General features: G+C 42.6%; 1 protein-coding gene across 1 annotated transcript in view; it reads right to left on the bottom strand.

The window, feature by feature from the left end:
• Nucleotides 1-1115: 1115 nt before the first annotated feature.
• Nucleotides 1116-19018, bottom strand: part of MRC1 (mannose receptor, C type 1) — a 70625-nt gene continuing 52722 nt past the window's right edge. Inside the window, exons 23-30 of the mRNA XM_015423752.1 lie at nucleotides 18081-18183; nucleotides 16795-17024; nucleotides 12397-12562; nucleotides 9391-9540; nucleotides 8036-8152; nucleotides 4959-5126; nucleotides 3899-3943; nucleotides 1116-2125 (exon numbers count right to left, since the gene is read on the bottom strand). Of these exons, the coding sequence (XP_015279238.1) occupies nucleotides 1875-2125; nucleotides 3899-3943; nucleotides 4959-5126; nucleotides 8036-8152; nucleotides 9391-9540; nucleotides 12397-12562; nucleotides 16795-17024; nucleotides 18081-18183 (1230 nt within the window). The 3' untranslated portion in view covers nucleotides 1116-1874. The remainder of the gene's footprint in view (nucleotides 2126-3898; nucleotides 3944-4958; nucleotides 5127-8035; nucleotides 8153-9390; nucleotides 9541-12396; nucleotides 12563-16794; nucleotides 17025-18080; nucleotides 18184-19018) is intronic.

The following is a 19018-nucleotide window of genomic DNA, read 5'->3' as shown; positions in this document are numbered from 1 at the left end:
CTCTACTTCCTCCACCACCACCTTAGGAAAACACTGGAGGCTCTGGGGCTGGTTGAGCATGAGGATGAGCCAGGAGGGATCCAGCGGAGTGGAGCCCAGGCCAGCCAGGAAGGAGGGAGGAAGGGAAGTCGAGCTGCAGCTGCCCCCAGCCAGACGAAATCTCCTTAGGACCCCCCCAGCTCCCCGCACTTAACTTCTCTATGCCAACCTGCCAGCCTCTTCTACCACCACCCCCTTACCTACCTGGCAGGCCCGTCCTGCCCACAGCTCCCTCCTTGCCTGCGCCCCCACACTGCACTTGGCTGTTAGAAGTGGAAGATGTTGGCACCCACACCAGGCTCTGCAGCAGCAGCAGAGAATGCAAGCAGCCACCCCTCGCCTGGCAGCAAAAGTAGGAGACTGGCAGCACCTGGCTTTGGACTTGGGGGGATATAGGATTCCTCCATGCAAGTCTCTCCCTCACAAGTCTCTCCCCCCACTGAGTCATGTGGGAAATTAGCAGTGATGGGGAAAGGAACCCCCGCGAGCATCCCCTCCTGTGACGCCCTTTGCCCCCCAAGCCAAGGGTGGGAACAGTTGGGAAGAAAGCAAGGGTGGGGGTGAGTGAATGCCACAGTGAGGGGGGAGTGCCAAGGGTGGGAGGAAGGTGGGGAGACCAGCAATTGTGGAGAGTGAGTGGAATGCCAAGGGGGGGGGCAAAAGTGGGGTGAGTGAAGTGGCAGGGGTGGGTGGTAGGTGGGGATAGCAGCAAGGGCTGCGTAGACTGATGGAGAAAAGGTGTGTGGGGGAGATGGGGGTAGTCTGACACCTAAGGGGAATGATAGAAAAGAGTGGAATTGGGTTAGGTTGCCCGATAAAGGGAATGGGAGAAAGGGGGGAAATAGAGGGATAGATTATCAGAGGGGAGTAGAGTTGTGCCAAGTGTTGTCCTTTGTTTTAAGGTGTAGTTGCATTTTTTAAATTGCATTTTATTTTTATAAACAACAACACATGACACAACATTTTGTTGTGGGTCCCCATTTGTATTGTATAATAGTGTGTTAAAACCTGAATGAAAACAATATACTTTAGGCTTTCTTTTAAAAAGACAATCTTTATTAACGTACAGCATCATTTTGGTATGGTTTCTACAGTTTCTTGGTTGGAACCACCAGAAGACTGGGGGGGGGGACCCATAGGGAAAAGGTAATGTCACTTCCTGCTAAAACCCGGAATTAGTATCACTGATGAAAAATCCTGGAGTGCCATTAACATCATTACTGAGCCTCAGCTGGAAGTGACATCCTCAATGACCTCCTCCCCCCATTTCGCCCCCCACACACACTTATTTGAGAACTGGTGGGTAATAGGGGTGCTTCAGTGGAGTGCTGCCTGCAGAAAATAGGCAAATTGCACCTCTATGTTGACTCCAGGTTTTGAGAAGCCCTGATGCACAATCCACTCTGCCAACTAGAGAGAACGGTGACTGGCAGAAGCTGTTCCTTCCAAGTGAGATAGCAATGACAGCAGAAAGAGCATATACAAAGCCAGGGAGATCCAGGACCACTTCATGGAGGATGCACCTTGGTATCATTCCCAATAATGTCGATCCCCTAATGTTGGCCCTGAATTTTAGAATGAATAAACTGTTAGGTCTTGTCAACTACCCTCTATTATCCAACCACTCAGTTTTCTTTGGCCATTGAGAAATAATAGCTTCATTGATGAAACTGCAAGGAGAACAAAATGCAGTTATTGCTGTAATTATTCATGGAAACACTGAAATAAAAGGTGGTCACTGTAACTATTTTGTATATGAAAACTTAATTCTTGGCACAGTGCTTCAGGAAACCCATCTGTTTATTAAAACAAGGCACAGTTTATATTTCATCAGACTAAATGGCAGCATGTTCATTCTGTTCCATATTCAACACAAGGTCCTTTGTGTCACTAGTTCCAGGAGCTTCATCACTATTGAAATAGAGGGAGTTCTCAAAGTTGTCATCTGGCAGTGCCCTCCGACTCCTCTTTTTATAGAAATAGTAAACTGCAAGAGCAGCTCCAGACAGGATGAGGATCACCACTATAACCACCACTGTAGCTTTGCTGTGGGATGGTTTAGGAATCTCTTCTGTCTTTCTTGGTTCTGTAAATTAATGTAGTTACAACAACACAAGATTAATGTAAATGGAAGTCAGGTACTGGAAATATCAGGGTTCTCCCAATTTTATCCTTCTCGTTAATGAAACTTTGTCTAAGAGTCAAAGAGATTTAGCTATGTCTAAATAATGGCATGACTGCAGTGCAGTTCCAAGTAAGGTGCCGTAAAAATACTTATAATTAAAACAGTCTCTCTTTCAGTAAACATTTTAACAGAACTATTGCACATCTGTTTAAAAATACATAGAGTTGTCGCCAAATGACTTTTCTGCAAAGTGAAGCACGCCAGTGCAAAAAAAGTCTTCTACCAGCAGAACATACCACTTTGACCAGAACAAAGATTCTTGCTCCAAAGAAGACTCCACAGTTAGTGGGAAAGCAATTTCAGATATAAACTGTAATCTACAATTTAAAATGTGGGACTGAAGACTTTGAACAAGTCAGAACACCACGTACCAATTAAGCTTTTAGTGAAATTTCAGAATGTTTGAGAACCCACATAAAATTCTTATGAATTCCAGAATTGACAGACTAAATACTGGCAATACTGACAAATAATCATCAAATCTCTGTTTAAATACCTCCAAGGAGGGAGAACCCAGAACATCCCTGGGCAACCAATTCTACCACTGAACTGCCTTGTCGTTAAAAAGTTTAACAATAAGCAATTATTTCTCAAAACTACAGGCACTGCTTCTATTATTGGGGTGTTAACCCCCCATATTTCTGGAGAAGACTCTTGAGAGTCCCTTGGACTGCAAGGAGATCAAATCAGTCAATCCTCAAAAAAAAATCAACCCTGACTGTTCCCTGGAAGGACAGATACTGAAGCTGAACCTCAAATACTTTGGCCACCCAATGAGAAGGGAGCACTCACTGGAGAAGACCATGATACTGGGAAAGACTGAAGGTAAAAGAAGAAGGGGATGGCAAAGAATGAGATGGTTAGACATGTTATCGATGCAACGAACATGAAATTGAGCAAACTCCGAAGGACGATGGAAGACAGGAGGGCCTGGCGTGATATGGTCCATGGGGTCTCAAAGAGTCGGACTTGACTGTGTGACTGAAAAACAACAAATTTCCCCCCCCCTGATATTTTCTGCAGACCTGGGGCTTTTCTTGGGCTTGTAGAAAGATGGATCCAATCTCTGGTTTAAGTACACATACATTTGGCCATGTTGAGAATTAGATATATTGATAACTCTGGGATGAGTAGTTAATGCTGAATTTTAATTAATATCTTTTAATGCTTTGTTTCCATTATTTTTATTTAGTAAGCTGCCTCAGGCAGGTTTCTGGAGAGGTAGCATAAAATTCCTAAATGAACACACACAGAGAGAGAGAGAGAGAGAGAGAGAGAGAGAGAGAGAGAACAACATGTGTCAAATTATCATCTAAAGGACATTCCAACCACCAAGAAAAAGTATGAAAAGAGAGTAGAATGAGATTGATTTGTTGTACATGAAATAGATACGACATTTAGTGATGATAGCTACCAACCTCAGTGGGCTCCCTAAGAATGACAACTGTTCCCCAGACTACAGAGGCCAGTTTTCCAGGAGGAAATGGCAGCTTTGGAGGTCAAACTCTATGGCATCACCTCCCTGTTGAGCTTCCTCCCCTCCCCAAGCACTCTGCCCTCCCTGAAGCAATTTCCCAAGCCAAAGTTGGCAACATCTCATTTAATGTAAAAAGAAACTCAAAAGATGGCTTAAACAAACATTATTCCTCAGTTACTTAGTTAGAAAAACCATACCTTTCTTTTCTGGAAGCTTCACAGCAGTAGGCACAGGTTCTACAACTGCAAAAATGGAAGACAGGCATTTATCTAACATGTGTTCAAAAACGTGTTGCTATATGATAATATTTTTAAATTATATTGTATCAGAGGGTTCATGTCTGGATATTCAGATCCCAGAATGCTATAAGCTACCCAGACAACATCCCAACACAGAGCCAGTGTAGTGTAGTAGTTCAGAGTCCTGGACTAAGACCTGGAAGGCCAAGGTTTGAATCCCTACTTGTGCCATGGGAGCTGGCTGGGTGACCTTGGGCCAGTCACACTCTCGCAGCCTAACCAACTTCACAGGGTTGTTGTGAGGATAAAATGGAGGAGAGGAGTATGATGTAAGCTGCTTTCAACCCCCATTGGGAAGAAAAGCAGGGTATAAACTAATTAAATAAATCAATATATAAGAAAAAGATACTTCCACCCTTCTTGCTGTACCTTCTTATTTCCCCCCCCTTGATAATCTTTTCCTCTCTGACTGCCACATTGCCCCAGTGGATAAATACTGTGCAGATGCTGGAACTGGGACAGCTATCCATGGGCTCTTGTTGCTGCATGTAGACCAGTACCTGAATATTACACTGATTGTATACAGGTACCTTGATTTCTCTTAATAAACCTTTCCTGATTATTCTGCTGGATTCCTATTTCTGTCATCATTCCAACTTTGCATTGGAGCCATGTCCCATTGTAAAAAAAAAATCAATCCTTTAAATAGTGCATGCTGGACCAAACCCAGTTCTGGACATATTCCTCTCTAGCCAGTAGTTAAGTCAGCAGTTCCTGCCGCAGCTAGCAAGAGATGGTGGAGGAAGCCTTCTTTCCTAGGCTTGGTTATTTTGTGCAACAATCTTGTTCCTCTTTTCCATTAGACTCAATACTTCTTTGAAAGACCCTGCTGGGGAGGGTTTTTGAATGCTCACTTGCACACACCACTTTTTACACTGTAGTAAGCATGGATACTCCAGCAGAGGAAATGCCACACAGAAATTAGTAAACATAATAGAATATGAATGCTATCACTTACCTTTTGGTTTTTTACAAATATATCCAGCATAGGAACTGCAATAAGCATTATTCCAGGCCCCTGATGAGGAATACATTTCCACACAGTCCTCCTCTTTCTGAGGTGAAGGCTCTCCTACATTCCAGTTAACAAAGTCCACCACACTGTTGTCCAGCCATAACCAACTGCCTAATATTAAATTAGAAAACATACTGAGAGAGTGGTTTGTAGTAGGACTCTTGCTAGTTTCTGGCTTCTAATAAGCAGGACTGTTTGATGGTTAATTGCCTGTTATGGATTTCAACTATTTAATTATCCCTGTCATTTTTATAATATTTTTAAAGGTTTCTCATCAATGCAATATTTAAAGTAGACAAATTATAAGTTGCATTTATTTTCCATTCGGCATCTTGTCAGACAACTATTTTCCTTAGTGAGGAAAACATACCATGCATACCACTTTGCTCGGTAAATTGTGGAACATTCTCTAGTGCAAGGGGTTTCCCCTCTCAAGTAGGGTTTCTAGCTCAAACTGGAGCCTGGAGCTCTCCTAAAATTACAACTCATCCCCAAACTACAAATTCAGATCTCTTGGCAGAAACAGAAGCTTTAGAGCTCCTTCCCACCCCAAAATTCTCCCCTTCTAGGATATTGCCCCTAATCTCCAGGAAATTCTCAAGACAGAGTTTACAACCCTACTCTTGACAGAAGAACCTCATCTACAGGAAGAAACTTCCTGGGACAGCACAAGTCTCCCCTGTTGAGCACAGTGACGGGCTACAACCCACTAGTTGGCAGTATGTTTGCCCCAGTGGACCAAGCGGCAGTTCCAGGAAGCTGTTTGAGGCTCCCTTCATATATGATTGTTTCTGAACATGGATACAGCACTAAAAATATAGACAAGAACCATGTGTGGATTGAGAACCAGATTTAAACTCCAGCTTCTTAATGCATTCCATTTAAACATGGATAATTTTCAAATACACCGCAAGGTCACGTGTATGTATTGGTGCTTTTCTAATTTGTGTACACTTGTGCTTAGAGAATGAGTTGGCTCCCACCAGCTTTATCATACTATCTCACTCAATTCCACTCCTTTCTACAGCCCCAGTCCCACAGGGCTTTTGTCCATGTAGGTCCCATGATTCCCAGCATAAGGGGACAACACACACACCCTTTCCTTTTTACCAGCTCAAAAACTGGTTAGATCCATTCCAGTATCAGATGTGACAGAACTTGCTGACAAATTTTGCACATTTGAATGTCTCGAGCAAATTCAGCTGTTTCATCTTATAAGACTCATTCTTCTGGGCAAGGTAGGCAGAACGTATGAGCCTATTCTATATTTTATTCTAGTCACTTCACAAATAATTTATTGAGAGGGTAGAATATACATGGCCAGGGTCCAGCATACCTAAGGGACCGCCTTGCCCCACATAAATCCCAAAGAGCACTTCGGTCGGGGTTGCTACACCGTCTTGTGATCCCGGGCCCGAAAGAGGCCAGGCTGGTGGCCACTAGGGCCAGGTCCTTTTCGGTGGCGGCTCCTATCTGGTGGAACGAGCTCCCAGAGGAGATCAGGGCCCTGCGGGACCTGCTGCAGTTCCGCAGGGCCTGCAAGACGGAGCTCTTCCGCCAGGCTTTTGAATAGGAGCCGCCGCCGCTACCACTACCACCAATGGAACCTGTTACAGCACCGCCGGAAGCTAATGTGGCAAATAACATCAGGAGGCCAAAGCAACCTCCCCTGGGATGACAGGGTTGTGCAATAGGGAGAGACGGTTTTAGTCGCGTGGGATCCTTGGGCTTGGCCCATGTATTAAGCGTTTTAAATTGTTTTATTGCTGTTTTATTGCACTTTGTGCCATACTTTTGTAAGCCGCCCTGAGCCCGCAACGCGGGGAGGGCGGGGTATAAATAAAATTAAATAAATAAATAAATTTCTGAAACAAAGACATTTGATCAATACTATGCATTGCTTATTTGAGGATAAAGATCAAATTAGATGAGTTGCTGGTAGGGTTGCCAACTTTTAAACTGGTCCTTCGAGCTGTCCTTTAATATCAGTGTGATCTGTGACAATGATCAGATGATGTTATTTACCTTCAGGCCATGAAAAGGTTCAATCACCTACATCCACTCATTAAACTTCTACTAAAAGAACACGGTGCCCTGACCTGGATGGCCCTGGGCTTGCCTGATCTTGTCAGATGCCTGCTGCTAAGCAGGGTCAGCCTTGGTCAGTATTTGGATGGGAGACCACCAAGAAATACCAGAAATGCTATGCAGAGACAAGCAATGGCAAACCACCTCTTACCCTGAAAATGCCACGAGGTCACCTTAAGTGCAACTGACTTGCTTGTACTTTTTACCACCAAAAGAACATGGTGTTTTTCCCTCTCTAGTCAGCAAAGCTTATGACTGAAGTTCCCTATTTTTTCTTCCTAAATACCAGTCATGCAGGATCCTGTGCTGCAAGGAACATTGTGCAATGGGATGGCAATGAACTTTCCCTCTCCCATGGGCTGTATTCCCAACCTTTAACTGCAGAACTCCTATTTGACCTGTTGGAGCCCAAGTATTTAACCTCAAATTTATTTTCATTATGTGTGAAACAGTGGTGACATAGTGGAGACTTCAAGACCATAAGGTACAGTTTAAACATTCATTTGTATTTGCCAGCAGGGATGGGCATGAACCTAAAAATTCCGGTTCAGTTTGGGGTTTGGGGCGGTTCCCTTTTTCTATCCGCTGTTAGGCTGAAATGGCTGTTAGGTGTGCCAATTCACTGTTAGGCAGCAATTTCAATGGTCCATTTCACTCCCCCCCCACTTTGAAGCGAAACTGACCCATGAAATGGTTCACAGCCATTTAAACCTAACAGGTGAGCTGTAACAAATATTTATCTTAAACATTTTCTAACAGGCTAAGTACTGGCAAACAGGGATGGGCACAAACCATAAATTCATGCCGAATTTCGGTTTGTGAACTGGTTTGTGCCCATCCCTGTTTGCCAGTACTTAGCCTGTTAGAAAATGTTTAAGATAAATATTTGTTGTTTATATAAGAAAATACTAAAATATTTCTTAAAACTGTACCTTTCACATTCCTGAACATTGCTACCCAAAATGTTCGTGTTTTACTTTCAAGTTGTTCTGTGTTTTCTGCCAAAAAACGTGCTTCTGCTGTATCAGCTACAGAAACTAGAAAAGCATCTGCAAAATATCAGTGAGAAAACAAATGAAGATTACTTAGGTGAGCTATTAAACCAAAAGCATTGATCTTCTTTAGAATGTATACGTTCTTATTTCCTTTTCACTGGTGTCATGTATTAGTTCAAGCATCATATGTCTGGATGGGATGTTTATGAGTTTTCACCCTGGACTATTTCATTACATTTTTAAGTTTTTCACTCCTTGTATTATCCACAGAGGTATATGCATTTGAGAATGTTTTTGATCCACACTTTGAAAACCTCTTATCTTTGAATGGGAATATATGTTTAATCACTATTAACAGGCACAGTTCCCTTGCCTAGTTCTTCTTCCTTGTCCATGACCATAGGCAGAATCTACAGTACAGCCCATTTCTTTACCAGCCTCATTCCACTCCATCCCATTCTCCAATGAAATGGAGTCAAAAGGCCTTATCAATTGTTTTGGCAAATCACTCTTTCTTCTTGATGCTGGTCCTTGATTTGCCTCCCAAGAGCAGCATTTTAGGGAGATCAGAGGGTTACACTGGGAGGGGAGATGTAGGAACATTCTGTTCCACTGACAGAGGTGCCTTAAATGAGCAGAAATATTACTCTGGATCCAACCACCTGTGCTGTTCTTTCTTATCTCCACAGTGACCCCAAGGGAAATTCAAAAAGCCAAAAACATTGTCTATATAATACCTTTATGCAATGTGAGGTAATGACTACCTAAGCCCAGGATCAGGATTACCTTATGGAAAGCTTAACTTCACCTAAATCAGGTAGGTAGATCAACATCAGCCAAATATTCTATCTTCCCAACCAGCATCACTTCCATCTTGTCTGGGTTAAGCTTTAGTTTGTTTACTCTGACATGTTTAACCACAGCCTCAAGAAACTGACCCGCGATCTTCACAGCAACCTCTGTAGGCTTGCATAAGGAGATGTAAAGCTGAGTGTCATCAGAACAGTGGTGGCAACCCAGTCTAAATCTCCTGATGATCTCCTCCCGTAGTTTCACATAGAAATTAAAGAGCACTGGGAATAAAATAGACCCTTGGGATTTCTCACACACCACGTCCCAGTTAGTTGACTCTGCCAATAACTGTTAGCATTACTTGTATTGTATATTGTGATGAGTTTTAATTACAAGCTACTTTGGAAACTACTTGAGTTAAAAACTGGGATATGAACCAACATAATGTTATTATAAGACATACACTTATTAACATTTTTCCTCTGAGTGGTGCCACTTGCCTAATTTTAAACACTCTAATGATGCTCTGGCCCAGGACTTTTTTGATGAGGATTCAAAGTAGTAGCAGTGGCCACGGAAAGGAATCCAGGATTTCTCTTCTGATTCTGGACACTTTCCTGGAAGTTGAGGAGGTTCTGTAGGTGCCTTCACTGTAAAAAAACGGAAGTTCCATGAAAAGCATTAACAAACCTGACAGTGCTGCCTAGACATTCATGCAACCACAGCTGAGGTCATGCTATTAGCTTGTATCACTAGAAAGCTTTTGAAGCCTTCCTCCAGTCTAAGGAGACTTGTTCTAACTTAAGTCCCTTTTCTGTTGGAAAAAGAGCCACTGAAGCAGAAGGAAGGCTTCTGGGCTGGAGGAAGATTTCAAAGTTTTCCAAGTTGAATGGCAAGATACAGGCAAATACATGTAAACCAAATGTTCTCTTAGCATACCCATAGTAGAGAATGGACAATAATTCAGCAACTCATGATGTTGTGACACCATGAATCACCAGTTTCAGAGCCAGCTAAAAGTGTGTCTCAATTTACATTCCATAAAGTACTGTACGTTTATTTTATGGATAGCTTAAATTATATTCTGAAAAGATAGATGATTTTACATGCTGAAATCTTGAGCAAGGATGGAAGAAACACTAAAAGGCATATATGTGCATACATCGTTCTTCCAGAGAGATTGTTACCATGTGTGCTTTAAATGTATTATGTGTGCTGTGCTGATGCTGTATGTCTGCAAAATGTCTTTGCATTTGTGTATGTGGAATGTGGGAAATGCTGTGTCTTGGATTTGCTTGCTTTGCATCTCATGCTTGCACCTGGAAGCTGCCAGGAGCAGGGCTTGTGCTGCCTATGCTAATGGACATGTGCGTACCCACACCTTCCCAGCATGCCTTGGAACAAAGAAGACCTTCGCCATTAGGCTCAGCCTGGAGACTTGGAAAACAACAGGTCTCCCACCATTACAGATCTCCTGGAATAACACGTAATCCCACTATCTGGTTTGGAATCACAAAAGGACAACATCCTGTTATTGCCTTCTTGGACATCTGCAAGTCAAAGGTTGCTATGGGAATACAACTTTGACACCTTGCCACATGGCTCCCCATTGAAGTTAGGCTTAGAATTTGAATATCGCCCCACTCCCCTCTAGGTAAAGCGTCATAACCCGTCAACCTATAGGTATAGAGAAGGGGACGGATTTCAGGTGTAGATTGGCCTTATGCCAACCCCCAAAACTAGGTTTTAAAAAGAGAAACACAGCCTTTGTTTCTCTGGTTAACCCATCCTTCCTAATACCTTCACCTTTGCAACTTAAGTATACTGCAGGTGATTCTAAAGGAGTTCTCTGGAGTCGCGACCAGAGAGCCCACATGTGTTTGGCTGGACCATCCCGTGTGTTTATAGAGTCCCTAAAGTTAGTACTTTTGTCCCCATTCTCATGCTGAGAAGAATTCCTTCTCGACTGGAACTCAGATAAGTATAAACGCTACCCTTCTGTGTCTTACCCCATTGTTGGTTTGAGTTATTATTTTCATTACTATTTGTTTTCTGTACCTGTGTACTAAAGGAACTTGAGTGAATCTGTGAATGTATCTGTTTTTCATGTGCTTGAGAACCACCTAGTAAAGACAACATTTATTAATTAAACCCTAGTGTGTTGTCTCCATTCCTGGGAAATGGGAGTGTTCGTTCTGAATCTGCCCTCTGTATACACGGGTAAATTACTCACGCACGCCCACTGCCATACATAAGACAGAGTTGGGCCACGGAACCATCTCGTTAGGAGGAGTTCCGGTATCAAGATGCCTTAGCTGAAGCAATTTGTACTTCATCTTGATTCTGTCCCTAGCTAAGGGTCAAACTAGATGTGACTAGGATGCTTTCTGAGATTTTGCATACCCATTTTTCCCCCTGGATACGGAGCACAGAATTAGCAGGTCTTATTTCTGAAGTGAGACTAATTAATTATTTCCTTTATTTACTTATTTTTTACTGTACTTTACATCTCATTTCTCACTGAGACTTGGTACTCCTCTTAACAATGAATTCCCTTGCATCATAATGGTGTAGGATCGTGGCCAAGAGCATGAGTACTGCTGATTCAAATTTCAGCCATAAACTCACTATTTAGTGGCTGTTTAGAGGTCCATCGATGGCTACTAGCCATGGTAACTGAAGAGAACCTCCATATTCAGAGGCTGTAAACCCCTGAAACTCAGTGTTAGGAGACAGTTGTAGGAGTTACTCCAGTCTAAGCCAACTGAAACCAATGGCCTTAGACTGGAGTTACTCTGCATAGGATTGCACTGAACATCAGTGAAAGCCTTGGCCTCTATGCCCTGTTTGTTGCCCCTTCAGGGCAAATAATTGTCTACTGTGTGAAACAGGATGCTGGAGTAGATGGATGACTGGTCTCAACCGATAGGGGTCTTCTTATATGACAAACTAAAATGTATTGTGATCATATATATGAAACACTTTGAATATTGAAAGCACCATAGAGTGAATTTTTAGAAAGCAGTATTCCTGTGACTACTATAATTTTATAGAAATCAGTAAAGTATTACTGGGTTTTACCCAACTAGCATTCTTCTGGCAGAAATTGGTATTTCCCCATTTTCCCCTTCTCTTCGCACTGGGGAGACTAATCACAAGTAGTTTGGTCCTGTCAGTAAAAAAAACAACACCACTCTCTCCTATCCCCTCCATTATAGGAAAACACCCTCTCATCTGGGATCTAACCAGAAAGAGGGAGAACTAGTCATGTATCTGGAGAACTGGGCATCTCTAGCTCTTTGTAAAACTTTCAAAACATTGTTTTCTTTTCTTTTTTTAAGTATTATTGGCTTTGTTTAATATTCTGCCAGGTGCAGAATTTTGTGAAATATGAAAGGAATTACTGTTTATTACATAGGGATCTGAACAGGTACCTTGTTAGATATTAAATCCACCCAAATGACAAACAGTTCAATGTAAAATGAAAAATATCTTGCATTACTTACCATCAGACCATTTGCACAGTGAGAAATGGTTTTCATTACATGATGCAGTCTTCCACATTCCATCAAGAGCCAAATACACACAGCCCAATTTCTGTTTTGGTTCTCCTGGGGCCCATTTAGTATACTTCATTTGGAACTTATCAATCCATGTATATTGTCCAGAGGTCTAAAAATTAATACACAATGGATAAGAGGCACTAGTGATCAATTTATTATCATGAGAACATTGGGGGGGGAAGCTTTTTATTTATTAATCAGGTTTATACCTCACCCTTCTGCTTAAAAAAATAGAGAAGGGGGGTGTTAAAAAATTATGCACCCTGGACACCAAATAGGCAAAGTATGCCACTGGTGCCAGGGCAAACATTTCTTTTTCCTCAGGCTTTTAATTAAATGGTTAACTTTTAACAACATTTTAATAGTTGGCTTTTAGCCCAAGAACTGTTTCATGAGACTAATTTTAAACTATTCCATGTTTTATTCTGTTTTTATATCCTGGCTGAGTTTTTAATGCTGAATTTTTAACCATTAACAACTTTCATTGCATTTTTTGTTTTCATTATGCTTTATTTTGTAAGCTGTACTGAGCAGATTCTCTGCAGAGGCGACATAGAAATTTTCTAAATAAATGTGACTTTCTCACTGAGTGCCATGTCAGAACTCAGCCCATGTCTGTGCCATGTCACCAGCTCTCTTAGAGAACACTTGGATCACAAAATAAATAAACATGGGTTGAAGTGAGTATGTTGTGAAACATTCTCACAACCATTTAAAGGTGTGCTCCTCAGCCAGGATCTACTTACAGGAAGATTTTAATTGCATGATCTGGCTCTGGAAGCTAAAATCTTCCCTTTCAATGGTAAAACTAGTATTGTACGACACATCTCTCATGAATGTATAGTGGAGGTGAAGAATAGGTGTAAGGGACTAGATTTGGTAGACAGAGTGCCTGAAGAACTATGGACAGAGGTTCATGACATTGTACAGGAGGCATCAATCACCACCATCCCAAAGAAAAGAACAGCAAGAAAGCAAAGTGGCTGTCTGATGAGGCTTTACAAATAGCAGAGGAAAGAAGGAAAGCGAAAGGCAAAGGGAAAAAGGAAAGATTTACCCAACTGAATGCAGATTTCCAGAGAACAGAGAGATAAGGAGGCCTTCCTGAATGAACAATGCAAAGTAACGGAGGAAAACAATAGAATGGGAAGGACTAGAGACCTCTTCAAGGAAATTGGAGAAATCAAGGGACCGTTCCATGCAAAGCTGGCCATGATAAAGGACAAAAATGGTAGGGACCTAACAGAAGCAGAAGAGATTAGGAAAAGATGGCAAGAATACACAGAAGAACTATACAAGAAAGACCTCGATGTCCTTGACAACCACGACGGTATAATCACTGACCTCGAGCCAGACATCCTGGAATGTGAAGTTAAATGGGCCTTAGAAAGCATTACTAACAACAAAGCTAGTGGAGGTGATGGTATCCCAGCTGAGCTATTCAAAGTCTTAGAAGAGGATGCTGTTAAAGTTCTGCACTCCATTTGCCAGCAAATTTGGAAAACGCAACAGTGGCCACAGGATTGGAAAAGATCAGTATACATTCCAATCCCAAAGAAGGGCAACGCCAAGGAATGTTCAAACTATCGCACAATTGCACTCATATCACACGCTAGCAAGGTCATGCTCAAGATCCTACAAGCTAGGCTTCAACAGTACGTGGATAGAGAACTACCAGAAGTACAAGCTGGGTTTCGAAGAGGTAGAGGAACGAGAGATCATATTGCCAACATTCGCTGGATTATGGAAAAAGCAAGAGAGTACCAGAAAAATATCTACTTCTGCTTCATTGACTATGCTAAAGCCTTTGACTGTGTGGATCACAACAAACTATGGCAGGTCCTTAAAGAGATGGGAGTACCAGACCACCTCACATGTCTCTTGAGAAACCTGTATAAGGGCCAAGAAGCGACAGTTAGAACCGGATACGGAACAACTGATTGGTTCAGCATAGGAAAAGGAGTACGACAAGGATGTATATCGTTTCGAAGGTCCCTGCCACACGGCAGGGAATTAGGTGCTAGTACCGCGGCTAAAGTGAGCCGCGGCAAAGTTGGGACGGCGCGGCGGGATCTCACAGATCCCCCGAGCCGCGTCGCAACGCTCCCCGGCACGATCAGATGCCGGGGAGAACGCAGCGGTGGGAAGGGGAGCCTGGCGAACTGCGCATGCTCACACATGCGCAGTTCGGCCAGGAGCCGGGGATGCGCCGGCGCAAGGACGCGCCGGCGATCCCACGGCCAGCGTTGCTGCGGCCCTTCGGAAAGAACCACCTCGGGAGGTGGTTCTTTTTCGCCGCGGAGCAACGCTGGAAGGGACGGAACCGGGACGGATCCGGCACGCTCCCCAGATGTTGAGGTGGGATCGTGCCGGTTTGCTCCGCCCCTGTTCCGTCCCGCTTCCGGACCAAATGGGCTCGTATGAACAGGGCCGAAGAGGTAGAGAAACTAGAGCTCAAACTGCCAACATTTACTAGATTATGGAGAAAGCAAAAGAGTACCAGAAAAAAAATCTACTTCTTCATTGACTATGCTAAAGCCTTTGATTGTGTGGATCGCAACAAACTATGGCAGGTCCTTAAAGAGATGGAAGTATCAGACATGTCTCCTGAGAAACCTGTATAAGGGTCAAGAAGTGACAGAACCGGATATGGAACAACTAATTGGTTTAGCAAAAAAAAAGGAGTATTATAAGGATGTATATTGTCACCCTGCTTATTTAATTTATGTGCAGAGTACATCATGCAAAATGAACCACAAGATGAAATTAAGATTGCCAGGAAAAACATCAACAACCTCAGATATGCAGACAATACCACTCTAATGGCAGAAAGTGAAGAGGACCTCAAGAGCCTCTTGCTAAGGATAAAAGAGGAGAGCACAAAAGTCCTCTTGAAACTCAACATCAAAAGAACTATGATCATGGCATCTGGCCCCATAGAAGGAGAAGTCATGGTAGCAGTGACAGACTTCACGTTCCTGGGATCCAAGATCACTGCAGACAGTGACTGCAGCCATGAAATTAAAAGACGCCTGCTCCTTGGGAGGAAAGTGATGGCAAACCTTGACAGCATAATAAAAAGTAGAGACATCACCCTGCCAACAAAAGTCTGCATAGTCAAAGCAATGGTATTCCCAGTAGTCATGTACGGCTGCGAGAGTTGAAGTATAAGGAAAGCCGAGCGCCGAAGAATAGATTCTTTTGAACTATGGTGCTGGAGAAGACTCTTGAGAGTCCCTTGGACTGCAAGATGATCAAATCAGTCGATTCTAAAAGAAATCAACCCTGACTGTTCCCTGGAAGGCCAGATACTGAAGCTGAAGCTCAAATACTTTGGCCACCAAATGAAAAGCACTCACTGGAGAAGACCCTGATGCTGGGAAAGACTGAAAGTAAAAGAAGAAGGGGACGGCATAGGATGAGATGGTTAGACAGTATTATTGATGCAACAAACATGAAATTAAGCAAACTCCGGAGCACGATGGAAGACAGGAGGGCCTGGCGTGATGTGGTCCACGGGACTGCGAAGCGTCGGACTCGACTGTGCAACTGAACAACAACAACAAATGACAATGAATCTTTCAGAAACTTGAAATGTACACAGATCTTTCACATGATAGATCATTTTAGTGCTGCGGCTGATTTCCTAACAAAAAGTTCCATAAAATTAGGAGGCTCAGTAGAAGAGTACATTGTTTGCAAAAAGAAGGCCCCTGGTTCAATCCTGGGCATGTCCTGTTGAACCACCTTTAGGCAGCATGTGTTGGAAAAGGCCCTTTTTATTCTATGCTAGCCAGCTGTTGTTTGTCAAAATAGTCAGGTAGATGGGCCAATATTCTGGTCAAGCCTAGCAAGAATACCTCAGACTATCGGGCTGTTTACAAATCATCAGGTCTAGGTTTATAGACCAGAATATCCAGCGGTTGCCCATCCCAAAAAGCAATATCTTGTGTCATCTTGGTTGTGAGAAAGTGCTATCATGAATAGATGTTTCCTGCAGTAATGTCCCTGGAACTTCACACTTAACTGTATGTTCGAGCAGATTCATTCTGATTTTGCTGCTGTCCACTAGGAGGTAGCAGATCATAGTTAAAATACCTTGTGGACATTATCATCATAGCATGAAATAAGGCAATGTAATAGATTTAGTCAGTTAAAAGGTATACTACTGTCTCCTTTTATCCATGTATCTAAATGCAACTAAACATTAAAATCATTACACCAGTTGAATCACATTATCTTGAATGCCTGAGATTAGTGAAGAATATAAAAACACTTGTGTAAACAGAAACAGAAAATTCTATATATGCTACTTTATGGGCAGATGTGCAGCCTACTTACCATATTGCTGTTCAGACCAATCCATACAGGCCCATCATATTTCAACATCCGTAGCCAAAGGACTGAGTTGATAAAAGGATCTAAAATACTGGCAAGATCATAGTCTTGTTGTTCACAGTTTTTCTGGGCATCATTCCACATCATTTTGGTTTCACTGAAGAAGTAGCTACTATTACGGAAATGGAATAAATGTACTGGTGTGGATGATGGAACAACAGAGGATTTGGGGTCTACAAAACATAAGAGAACATAAGAGAAACCATGTTGGACCAGGCCAATGGCCCACCCAGTCCAACACTCTGTCACATAGTGGCCAAAATGCAGGTGCCATCAGGTGGTCCATTAGTGGGGCCAGAATTCAAGAAGCCCTCCCACTGTTGCCCCCCAAGCACCAAGAATACCAAGTATCACTGCCCCAGACATAGGCTGTATCTGCATTTGCATTTTAAAATCATTTTCATGATGCTGTGACGCCATCTTTCTCTATGCTTGTTTGAATGTTGTTTGGAGAAGATTCTTTTAAAGCAGTGCAGAGGTGCAATGACAGTGGAGCCGCCCCAAAGGATGATAAACATATGTGGATGTGCGAAAGTATGCGAGCACTGTTCAGGTGTGAAAATGACACCAAATGTAGACAACTTTTTTGAAGACCGAGTCAGAAGGCTGGGACACCGGTGGGAAAGACAAATGCAGATTCCGTCATAGTGTTCCATCTATACGTTGTAGCTAATAGCCATTGATGAATCTCTGCTCCATATGTTTATCAAATCCCTCCTTGAAGCTCTCTCTGCTTGTAGCTACCACAACTTCCTAAAGTTTATTACTTTTCGGGTTGAGAAGGTGGAAATTAAGTTCAATGAAATGCTCTTGCCAAAAAAGATGAATTCATTTCATAAATTGCAAGTGAAAAGAAAAAGATTCAAGGTTGGAGGCATACAAAGGCTCTACCAGATAAATGTTCATTGGAAGAGAGTGATTATGGCAATTTCATCACCAGGTGGACAGCTTTTTTGCCATTATTTGGGTCTCTAGAGCAAAATTTGCCTTTTCCCCCCTACAACATAACACGGACGTGAATGGAAATGACACTTTGGGGGAAATAAAAAAAATATAAACCTGCTGTGGCAAAATTGGAGAACCACTGTTCTAAATATATTCTATATGCTCATAAACCACTTGCTTTAATGGAAGCATACAGGAGATAGTAGAAATTTAATCAAGTTTTGGATAAATTAATTTTCTTTTAATGGATGGAAAGTGGTTATCCAACTGGTGGGAGTACTTACCTGTGCTTGTTTGACATATGTAGCCTTTCTTAGACCCACAGTTAAAATCATCCCATGTCCCCACTGCTTTAAGAGGTTTGGTTTTCATTGCAATACAATCTTCCTATAAAGAAAAAAAAAACAAGAATCATACATAGCTAGGGAAGACCCCTCTCTTCCCTTTTACCTATACAGGAGTAACTCCAGAGCTGTCAGAGATAGAAGCAGGAACTTCAGAACTTGTGTTGTTCCATGCAGGGCTACAGACTCAAGTGTTCTGTCCCTGTACACTCAAAGATGACTCTGTTCAATAAGGCAGGCAATCCTCCTAATACAATAGGACAATAAAAGTCAAGCTTCCAAATCAAGTTTGGCCTTTACATGTGCTACAATCAGTATAGTTCTTGTCTGCTCGCTCTGGCCCAGTCTGCTGAGCCTGGAACCAAAAACTTGTGTTTCTTGTTCCATACTCTGCCCTCACCCCACTGTGCTCAGTGCCCAGAAGAAGAAGGAAGAAGGGAGAAGAAGAGGAGGAGGAGGAAGAAGAGAAGGAGGAAGAGTTGGATTTATACCCTGTCCTTCACCCAGAGTCCAAGAGCAGCTTACAATCTCCTTCCCTTCCTCGCCCCACAAAAGACACCCTGTGAGGTTGGTGAGGCTGAGAGAGCTCTGAGAGAACTGCTCTTGAGATAACAGCTTTGGGAGAACTGTGACTGACCCAAGAAGGAGTGGGAAATCAAATCCAGTTCTCCAGATTAGAGTCCACCACTTTTAACCACTACACCCAGACTTGGATCTGCAAGTATGGTTGCTAACTCTTGGTTAGGAAATTCCTGGAGATATGGGGATAGACCCTGAGGAGGGTGGAGCTTGGTGAGTGAAGGAAACTCAGTGGAGTATAATGCCATAGAGTTCATCCTCCAAAGTTGCTGTTGTCTCCAATGGAACTAATCTCTGTA

The sequence above is a fragment of the Gekko japonicus genome, unplaced genomic scaffold (genome assembly GCF_001447785.1).
Source record: "Gekko japonicus isolate JY-2015 unplaced genomic scaffold, Gekko_japonicus_V1.1 scaffold94, whole genome shotgun sequence".
NCBI classification, from domain to species: domain Eukaryota; kingdom Metazoa; phylum Chordata; class Lepidosauria; order Squamata; family Gekkonidae; genus Gekko; species Gekko japonicus.
This window is presented reverse-complemented; position numbering and strand designations above follow the sequence as displayed.